Below are 11488 nucleotides of genomic sequence, written 5' to 3' on the forward strand. Positions count from 1 at the left end.
ACTTTTAGTTTGAATAGCATTTAAATTTTCTGAAATATTTACAAAATGAAGACTCTTCAATCAATAAAGATATCCATTCACCATCTCTCATCACTTGCAATCGTTGCTTAGACATTTTAACAAGATCCATAGCATTTACTATATCTTGATTTTTTTTTTTTGTTTTTTTTTTTTTGGCAATGCTATTGACAACTCATTTTTGATCCTTAAAATGTTTTTCATCAAGTGTACAGCAAAGACAAATTCAAAAGATAGAATTGACCTCACAATAGATCGAGCTACAACTTTTTGGTCGGAGAGGTCATCTTCTTCAATAATCTCAAGTACATCAACAACAGCAGAGAACATTAAAATCAAGTTGAGAATAGTCCCATAATATGATCCCCAACATGTATCACTAGGACGTTTAAGATTTGTCTCTTGATTTAAACCTTGCCAACTTCTACGTACACCATTCTCTAATTCTTATTTAATTTTGGCAAATTGTGCATCTCGAAAAGCATCTCGTCTCTTACAAGAGCCTCTAACAACAGTTACTAAATTACTAACCACATAAAAAAATTCAGCAATATTAATGTGATTTTTAGCAATGGCAACAAGAGTCAATTGAAGTTGATGAGCAAAACAATAGACATAAAATGCTAACTTATTTTATTTCAAAATTAAAGTTTTGAAACCATTGATATCACCTTTCATATTACTAGCCTCGTCATAACCTTGCTCACGTAGTTTCGATAAACTCAAATTATGTTCACAAAGTAAACATTCAATAACATATTTGAGTGACAAAACTGTGGTACTTGCTAGATGTACAATACCAAGGAACCGCTCTATAATAATTCTTTTTTGGTTCACATAACGAAGAACGAGGGCCATTTGCTCTTTCACTAAGATATCACGTGACTCATCAATTAATATTGAAAAGAACCCATTGTCAAGATCCTTGATGATGGCTTTGGATGTTTCATGTGCAATTGCATTCACAATGTCTTTTTGAATTTCATGGTGGGTAAGCTTGCAATTTTTCGGAGCTTTTTGCAACACTTCATTGATAGATTCATTGTGATCCCCCAAAAATTGCAAAAGTTCAAGGAAATTTCCTTTATCACTTGAACCTTGAGATTCATCATGACCACGAAAAGCTAATCCCTGGCATAAAAAGAATCTTATGCAATCAACTATTGCATTTAATTGAACCCAATATTCAATTTTATCTTGATTTTATTGCTTAACCAAAACACTTTGAATGTGTTGTTTTTCCTTCATTAGATCTTCACTCTTCTTGACAGCTTGGTTATGAGCACTATTAACTCCTCTAACATGGGAATTTAACTTCTCTTTTTAATTCCAAAGTTTGAATCCCTTCGTTACAAAAGTATTACCTCCTCCTTGCTTACCAACATCTTACCCAAATATGTAGCAATATAAACAAAATACTACATCCTTGTTTATACTATATTCCAACTACTTTCTATTTACATACCATTTGGATGTAAATCGACGAGGCTTTCCAGAAAAATCTGTTACAGGGTAATCATGGTTTTTGAAAATAGGTTGACAAGGGCCTTTTTATAAATAATATCTTTTTATTTCATCATGATTATTAGGATGATAAGATGGTATCTTTTCTTGTAGCCCAGGATCTAAAGAAAGATTTTCTAAGTCAAAGTCAACATGAATTCGCTTAGAAAATGAAGATGAATCTTGCACAGGAGATGAATCTTGGGTTCATGGTTTTCTTATCAAATATTTGTCCATAATTCTAGCAAAATAATAAACAATAAACTATAAGTTCATTTGAAATATTAATAAAATTATTAATTATTGTTGTTTAGTTGTTTCATTAATTTGTTTGTCTTTTGTAAACTATAATTTGTTGTATTGTTGTTTCATTAATTATAAAATTAATAATTGTTGTTTAGCCTAACATAATTTAATTTGTTTGTCTTTTATAATGTATTGGTTAATTAAATTATTAATTATTGGTGTTTAGTTGCTTCATTAAATTTTTTTTTTTACTAACTACTAGCAGTCTAGCACACACCCCACTGTGCATTAGCACACACTAGCACACACCCCATTTGCACACACACCCCTGCCTCTGCATGCCTTCCCCAATTCAAATATCCCACCCCACACCCCACACCACACGCCCCATGGCCCCATCTACCCCCCCACTCAACAAACAATATTCATACAAGAGGAGCCAATCAGATAAATTCACAAGTCAGAATACATTAAAGACAAACTCACCAACACTAACTGACCAACACAGTGACACACCAACGAATAAAGTAAAAAAAAAAAAATAGGGGCAAATAAATTGAATAATTATAAAGACTTAAAGAGAGAGAATCAGTTTAGAAAGAAAGAGAGAGAATCAGATAAAGACTTAAAGAGAGAGAGAGTCTCATTTCAGACTTTCAGTAACTCAGTTCAAGAGAATTAAGAGGTCTCTCTCTCTTAGACCACAGTCCACACTCCATAGCAAAACCCAAAGATTAAGAGAGAAAAAGAGAGAGAAGTAAAGTGTAAAATATCTTGAGGGAGGCCTGAAGGGTGGAGCCATGAGCTGCGGTAACACATCGAGGCGTCAGAGACGAGGAAGGATTCAAGGCCAAGTGTCAATGTCACAAGCTCTGATCCAAATGGATAGATCTCTGATCTCCGATGCTCGATCCAAGCTCTGTTACTCGAGTTTCAGGCAGAAGCGCCATCGCCACACTGCGTCGATGTGCTTGATGATGAGGTTTCAAGTGGAGGTGTAAGGCATTGTCGTTGATGAGGTTTTTTTCTTTAGGTTAGGTAAGGTTTCTAATTTTAGGTTTTGATTTAGCTTTACCATTTGATGATTGATGAATCGGCGGCCATGTATTCGTATTGGCTTTTGGTTGGTTTTTTATTTTTTTATTTATTTTTTATTGAGAATACGTTTGGGTTGGGCCTGTTAGGTATTTAGTTAATAATTATTTTGATTTAAAAATCTAGTTGGGGTTGGTTTTGTTTAGGATTGATGTTGGACTTTTTTTTGGGCTTACTCTGTTATTTTTTTTTTTTTTTTTTTTAGATTTTAGTTCAAAATTTGTTTTAAATTCAGGTCAGGGTGGTCTTGGGACCACCATGCGCTGAACGTGGCATCGCCATTGATAATAACCTGCCACTTGAAATTTATGAGATATCAAATTATTATTTTAATAAGTTAATAATATTAATAGCTAATCTCATAGGTATAGTTTTTAATAATATAAAGTTGGTGGATCTAACTCTTAATAAGTTCATTAATGAAAATGATTCTATCTAATTAAATAAAAAATAATTATTATAATTAAAATTTATTTATTAATTATTCATATAGGTTTGTGAAGGAATAACATTTTTTAGTGGTGGGTTTTATCATATGAGGAAAGAGTAAGTTGATGAATAAATCATGATAAGCTTGAACGTGAATGATAAGAAAATATATCAAGCTTGAACATGTAATCTAGCTTAGTATGAGAATTCGATGAACTTGAGTTCAGCTCGTATTTGAAATAAATTTAAATACATAAACCACTCTACAACGTATATATTTGACCCTCTGTGATGAATTAACCAATTAATTAGTCAAGTTAATTAATTAATTTAATTAGCATGCAATAAGCGTGGTAGCACAAACAAATCACCAACTAAGTTAAAATGCAACGGAAAATAAATTGACATGGTGATTTGTTTACGAATGGGGAAAACCTACACGACAAAAACCCCACTAAGTGATTTTAAGGTCATCATTCTCGAAAATCCACTACTATCATAACAATCGATTACAAATAAAAGAATCTCAGTACCTTATACCAACTTACAGTTGAACCTTTATCCCAATACCTAATTGGGCTTGTTTTGTAGTGACAATCTCTCCTTTCAATGCATGTCTCTCAGTACATGACTAACCAATTCAATGCTCGGATCCCAGTACGCGATGAAGATCACAAAACTCCTTGGTTACAAAATCCTACAGTGTACAAACACAGAAGCTTCTTGAAGAGAAAGATGAACTAGGGCATGTATCTCCAGTTCATAATATGCTTGTGAAAAACTTTTGCATTAAGTTGCATCAGCTGTGACGACCCTTAAAACAATCCTTATATATGCTTAGCATTGTGAGAAAAGAAAGTCCAAACATCTATTCACGGATTGGAGTGAAATCAAATCTAGAAAACTAATTTTCATAAATCTCGACAAATACCCTATCTATTGAGCAACTGTTGAGCATTAGGCTTAAACAGTCTTTTAAACCTTGATAGATACTAGCTGTCGAGCTTTAAAATTCAACACTTCTTTACTTGATTCTTGGACAAATTTGCATGGCTATAACACTTGAACTTGAAATCTTGTTCCTTGAAATATTAAACACATCCTAGATTTACCAAATTACAAGTAAAATGCGTTTTGTCAAAGAATTAGCCAATTCTATATTGACATATGTTCCTAACATGATTCACATATATCCTAACACTAGCAATTGGTAGCATGTATTATATCTACATCAATGTTTGTCTCACATATCTAGTTGCACACATCTGCACATACAACTGATCTGCACATACAACTGACATGATGCACACACTTCGTACACTAGTGTGTAATAAACAACACTCTTATATCTAATTACTGTAATAGACTTACAGCTTTGGTTCATTTATGAAAGAGAGAAATTTTAACAGGATTTTCTCTTGAATAGGAAATCTTGAAGGATCACTTGCCGAAAACCAAAAAAGCTGTAAAGATGAGGGACTACCTGTATATCCACACACTAATTCTACTTGAAATTAGCTGATTTACTGTGGGCAGAATTGTCGTTGGGCTGTCTGTTTATGTAATACCTCTGCAGGCAGTGTAGAAGCAAAATTAGCAATTTGTATTGGGTGGCACTTTTAGTCCAAGACAGATCTTTACTTTGCATATGTGGAACTTTTATCTTTTCATGCATTGTGACAAGATCATCACTGCCAATGTGGTCCAGTCCACAGGTAAGTCACTCATTCCTGCAAGCCTCCCATGCTGTAGCTTTTGCACGAAGAGATGTTTGCACCTCGGCAAGATTTAGATATGTAGAGACATAATTGGAGTAGAGATGTCTAGTCCAACATTTATTATATAGTATATGATATGATTTTGAGAAGCATCCCTCTTTCTTGGTTGTATGGTTTTTATACGTGAGAGAGTATTTGGATTAATGGTAATGTTTTGACTACATGATGATGTTAGCGTATATAAGTTATATCAAGGAGGAAACTTATATAAGGGTACGCAATATATTGTCAACCCCAAGTGTTGAAGTCATTTTATCTCCCCTCAAGCATTGATGGAGCTGTTATTGGAATAGGGGGGCAATGGCACCCCTAATTTTTTTTTAAAAAATATTACTATATTAATAAATACAAATTTTAGCAATTTGTTCAATAAAATTACACTTTGCCCCCCTTAATAATGCCATCAATTCTTTTGAGAATAATGTTGTAGCCACAAATGTTTTTACAACATTTATACAAACTATTGAGGTAGCAAATTCTTATTGGTTCGTACACTTGCATCACTTTTACTTACCAATAATCACTCACAACATTAGCAATTTGTAAAAAATTTGTAGTTTTAGCATTTTTCACCTTTTAAAGGACATAAAAAATTAATAGATTAAATCTAAAACAAAATATACAAGCCCAAAAACAAAAATCACCAATAATAAAACTAAAAAAATTAAGCCCAATCAATCTATTTTACCCAAAACAAAAAACTTGGTCATTTACAAAATTTTAAACAAAAATTCTTAGTAGTAAAACAATAGACTCAAAGGCCAGAAACACCGCACACAGCCAGCAGCAGAGTTGCCCCTCCTAACTCCAAGTCTTGCCTCCGTCCCTGCCTTCAAGGGAGGAAAGTTATAAAAGTATACATAAATTTTTCATTTAGAAATTTTCATTTGTGTTAGGTGGATGGTTGGTGCAGTGTGGATTTGTGGATGCACTTTCTGAAGCTTTGTGGGCCGTATAGACAAGTAGCTCGCTCCCCTTTCTTTCCATACCTCTCCAACCAGTTAGCAACAAAAGGTTGGAATCTTGGGAATTTATATTGTCTTTATTAGGGGCAAAATTAGAAATTTTTGTTTGGGGAGCCGAATTATGATACTAATATTAGACAAGACAAATCCACACACACATTTGCAAACACATACATACTTATAAAAACCTTAATGTTTTAATATTAGAGGAAGTTATAATTCATAAATATATTGTGCATAAAATTATTGACATTTACGTATATGTTTGCTAAATAATTTTTTATGAGAACTTATTCTCTTTTAAATTCCGATGACTATACAAAAGTTGTATAATTTGATCATAGACATGCATGTACACAAATATTTAATTTTAAAAAAAAATTATTATCTCCTATCAAGATTTTGCTCAATGAAATTTTTTCATAGAATAAAATTCCTTTTTTACCATCTCGGTAGTGAAATTATGAAATTATTCATTTTCATTATAAAATATTAATTGTCTATCCAAGTGGTTAACAAAATTTTAATGAAACCAAATGAAGTACCAAAGCATGAATGATGTAAAACTTTAATAGAAGTAGTCAAGTAGAAGAGTAAGTTTTACAGTAAAAAAATTAAATTGAGAAGGAAAATTTAAAAAACTACATTGTCTCTATAAATATTGAACCAATTGACTAAATCCTTTTTGATAAATTTCATTTTAAGCATGTAACAAATCAAATTATATAGTTTCAAGATTAACAAATTAAAATGTGAGGTTTTAAAAAGTAAAAAATTAAACCCAATAATTTCAAAATGTAATAAATTCAACCTTAAGGATTCAAAGACTAGCAAATTAAACCCTAATCTATATTATAACTCAAACACTATGGGATGAAGTCTAATTTGTTATCTTTAGAAATAGAGGCTTATTTTGCTACTTTTGAAACTATAGAGTAATTTCATTAATTTGTTACTATAAAACTAGAATGTTTAATTTGTTACACCACTTAAATTATAAGGTATATATATATATATATATATATTCCTTTCTTTTTTAAGAATACCATTGGACTAAAATATTTGGGTAACCAACTCCAATTTAATAAGGTAAATATTTGAAATATTCAATAAAAACACGTAGTATAAAAGGATTTTTGATCATTTTAGAGGGGCCATGGCCCCCTCCCTTGTTGCTAGTTCCACCCCTGGTCTCTACTCACTTTAAAAAGTTCTAAATGGCCTTGGAAAAAGCAAGAAGTGCTACGTTCACAATATTTTCACAACAAATCATAGATGATAAGTTTTTACTAGTTCTAATTTGAACCGAACACTTAAATAATGAATAAAACTCATTTTCAAAAAACTGAAAAATATATCGTACAAGCACTGATAAGTTTCTTCCAATTTTGAAATACAACCTAGGAAGTTATTACATATAAAAACCATGTTAAATCCTTGGAAGAATGGATAATCCATTTTTCCTCAACAACATATGTATTCCATGTGTGTCCCAACCCTTTTTTTGAAAAAAAAGTGACGATACATCTAGGATATGGCCATGATACGACTCAGATACAACCCAACCCCCCGATCAAGATAGCCCAAACTTGTAAGATTTTTATTTATATTCCTTATATATTTTAGTTTTAATGTTGAACACTTATCTAATTATTTTTTATTTACTCTTTTGGACATTAGTTTGTATTCTAAACATCATATAATGGCCATGTATTCACTTTACTTTCCATTATTACTTTTAAATTGATATATATTTAACAATTTAAAAAAAAAAATAAATGATTAATTAATACATGTAATCACGTCAAATCGTATCATAATTTTTCAAGAGTTTCTATATCACCGTATCCCATATCGTATTTTACCCATGCTTCTTAGGGTAAATCATGAGATCTAACTTGATATAGTTGGCACATGCATTTATAGTATTTGATAACTAGATTTGTGCAAACCCATATGCAGTGAGAATATATGATGCAGCTATGAGTTTGCCATTGTTATAGCTAAATGAGGTCTTCAAATTAACTAGGGACTAGGGTGGTGGATTTACATAAGCTATTAGGGTTTTTTTTTTTTTTTTGGTTTGTGTGATGGGTCTTGAACTAGTGGTCTCATCCTTCACGTCTTTACAAGGGGAGAATGTGCCCTTTGAGCCAGGGACGGACCTAGGTTTGGGCCTAAGGGAGCCCGGGCCCTCTTGGGTTCAATTTTTTTATTTTTTTATTTTTAAGTTATTATATATTTCATTTTTCTAGTTGGGCCCCCCTTTCAAAACCTAAGACCCCCATCTTCTCAATAAGTCTAGCTAATCTCACCAAAATAACAACTATTCAACCTAAAAACTTAACAAAAATAATAAAAACATTCACAATGATGATTGTATTTTAGCAAAAAATATATATATATTTTACCACCAAAGAACCAAAAAATTATTTGTTATTAGAGAATCTAAAACTAATTTTTTTGCAACTACAGTAAATTGGTATAAATAATAGTTGACTATAGCAAATTATTAAAAATAAAATATTTTATTAAGATTACATCTCTTCTTTCAATTAAAAATCTCAAATTCTCTCTCTTCCTTTATTATTTTAATGAGTTGTTTATATTATTTTAAATGAAGTGATTAAAAAATAGAACAATATTTTATATTGGGTGTATTCTAAAGTAATGTGGTAAAATAGATAAAATAGTTTTTTGAGGTGTTAAAAACTAAAATTTTTAGCACCACCACTTTGAATACTCTAACTTCCACACACACACACAAATCATAGCTAGCTTAGTATTAAAAAAAAAAACTTTTTTTTTTTGTCTTTGTTGGTAAATAATTTCATCTTAATATATTTAGAAACAATAATTTTGAGTATTTATAATTTTTTAATAGTATATAGATGCCTATTTAGAGATTTTTTTGTTTTTTCCCTTTATACTCCAATTCTCGCTAACTTAAAATCCTAAATCCATTCCTTCTTTGAGCTAGATCGGACTTGTCACCTACTAAATTTTTGGCAAGTGGCAGGTTGGTAGCATCCTTGAAGCTTTGGAAGCACACGATAACTTCGGTCATTTTATCTAGCTAAACATTTTCTTTTCTTGTGTTTTTTATTATAAGTGTCATTTTTTTTTTTTCTCTTCTTTTTTTCCTTTCCTCCTAAAAAATAATGAGTTGTTTCTCTATAGCTTTTCCCCGGGATGGCTAGGCAACATGTTCAGGATTATGTCAGTGCCTTATAGACACAAATATTGCAGCTTCTGTGCAAACTAGCTGCAAAACAGAGATTAATCTTTCGCAAGTATAAGACTCTTGGAGACTTGGACACCCTGACGAGACCATATTAAATAGGCAAACATTTCTTCTGAGGTTAGTCAAGAGGCTATCCAGATACGCTGACAAAGAAATTAAGCTGTCCATTTTCACATCAAACCTGACATCAGCTATGCAACTCTGTTCAGGATTATGAACACTGATTACTCGTATAAATTTTTATTAGGGATGAAGTTGTGACTTTTGTTCTGGTTCATATAATAGGATGTGTCACACCTTTGTACATTAGATTTTTATGGAGGAAGCTCAATGTATAAGAAAAGAAGCTTTTTTACATTATGCCTTAGCTATTATGCTTCACTAGCTTGTAACTCCATGTATATGTGTACGTTTTTAGACTCCTATAAACTAGATTGTTTAACCTAATTAATTAACCAAGTGAATACTTAGGTTTATTATTTAGATCTAGGTTAAAATAATAACAATCAAATCATGTAAAGCAGCGGAAAATATAAAGAACACAATGGTACGATGACCTAAAAAAACCTAGGTAGGATTTAATCTAGCTATCCTCAAGGTAAAATAGATCCACTATAAAAGAATTGAAGTTTTTACAATAAAACTTAGACTACTAACATCCTATTGTTACCTCGAGTAGAAAACTTACTATCATGACCTCATGATAGCTCCGAGTTCGCGGACTACTTCTTTCTTTGATCTACAGCAACCACAAGTTCTCTTACTTGTGACTTTGAGACTCCACTCAAAGGTTTTGAATCTTCTTGAAAGTCCTTTATGCAACAACTGAAACCACCATCAAGTTCTTGATACAAATCTTGATCTTGATAGCTCTATGTGTGTGTATGAAGGTAAGCACCTCTCAAATCTCACAAAAGATTCAACACATAGCTCAACAAAGACCTTAAAGAGCTTTTGGGTACAAAATCCTACATCTACAAAAGAGGCACACTCTTCTCTCTCTAAAAGCCTTATAAAAACGTGCTTAAAGTTTCATTTATATACTAGAAGAAGTAGATCTAAAACCCTAACCCTTAATGGGCTTGAACTGCTATTTGAGCTAACTTAAAATTCTACAAACCCATATTTCGACCAATTGAACCTATCTTTCGATCGATCGAACCAGGCAAATTGCAAATTCTCTTTTCTGCAACTTGCTTGTTCTTGGATCTTGACTTGTATCACCTTGAGCATTGTCTAATCAAACCTATAGACTTAGGAATCTATATTTAGACAAGTTTGTGCTCACGATTTGCCAATTATTCTAAATTTTTAGAACCCAATAATCTCCCCCTTTGGTAATTCGTGACAAAACTTACATACAAAATGAAATGCTCAAATACAAGAATAACCCAATACAATAAAATGCTCAATTACACATTGTTGCCCAAAATACAATTCAAACTAACCACTACCTCTCAGTTGCAAAAGTAAACAACAGCTTCGAATGAATTAACCTGTAAATTCCTGAAACATTAAACAAATCATAAACACGTGTGTGGAAAATACAAGCAAACCAAAGTAAACAAACTAAAGCAAAAAACAAATATGCAACCCCCTAAGTTAGATACATCAAAAATTTATTTTCTCCCCATTTCAAAAAAAATTCAACTCTCCCTAAACAAAACAAACAAGATTCCCACATATTCCCATATTTCATCTAAATCTCCCCCTTTTTGTCACATATTAACAAAGACAACTCAAACAAAGAGTAAACAGAAAACATACGCAACAAAAGTTAAGAGAAAATAGAGAATCAAGGAAACAAATGAAGAGCAACAACTCCCCCTAAGAACAACAAAAGTTAAAAAAAAAAAATTGGGAAAAATAGTTTTGGGAAATATTTAGGAGGTGGGGATAAATAAAAAGACACAAATCAAACTCAAAAAATTAAGTTGAGGATACACTTAAAAAAAAGGGATAATTACACTTTGTCCACCTGTGGTTTATCTCTAATTCTATGTGCCTACCTGTGGTTTAAATTTTGACACTTTGCCTACCTGTGATTCTGACCGTGAGTGCTCCGTAACCCACCTCAATGTTTTCCGTTACTCTAACACCAAATAAGAAAAAAACACATCCCAAAACGGATCAAATCTCACTCTCACTCCCAAAACTCACTCAAATTTACAATGTGCAATCAAATTTATATTGCAATCAAGCTTTCAACA

The 11488-nt window shown here is 31.9% G+C and overlaps 1 protein-coding gene across 1 annotated transcript; it reads right to left on the reverse strand.

The window, feature by feature from the left end:
• Positions 1-651: 651 nt before the first annotated feature.
• LOC136062960 (uncharacterized) lies at positions 652-2717 on the reverse strand. The gene is made up of 2 exons (XM_065762722.1): positions 2694-2717; positions 652-1149 (listed from the first exon to the last, which is right to left on the reverse strand). Exons 1-2 carry the CDS (start codon positions 2715-2717, stop codon positions 652-654), a joined length of 522 nt encoding a protein of 173 aa, XP_065618794.1.
• Between the last annotated feature and the right edge of the window lie 8771 nt (positions 2718-11488).

Source organism: Quercus suber, unplaced genomic scaffold, assembly GCF_002906115.3.
Source record: "Quercus suber isolate HL8 unplaced genomic scaffold, Cork oak 2.0 scaffold_471, whole genome shotgun sequence".
Lineage (NCBI taxonomy): Eukaryota > Viridiplantae > Streptophyta > Magnoliopsida > Fagales > Fagaceae > Quercus > Quercus suber.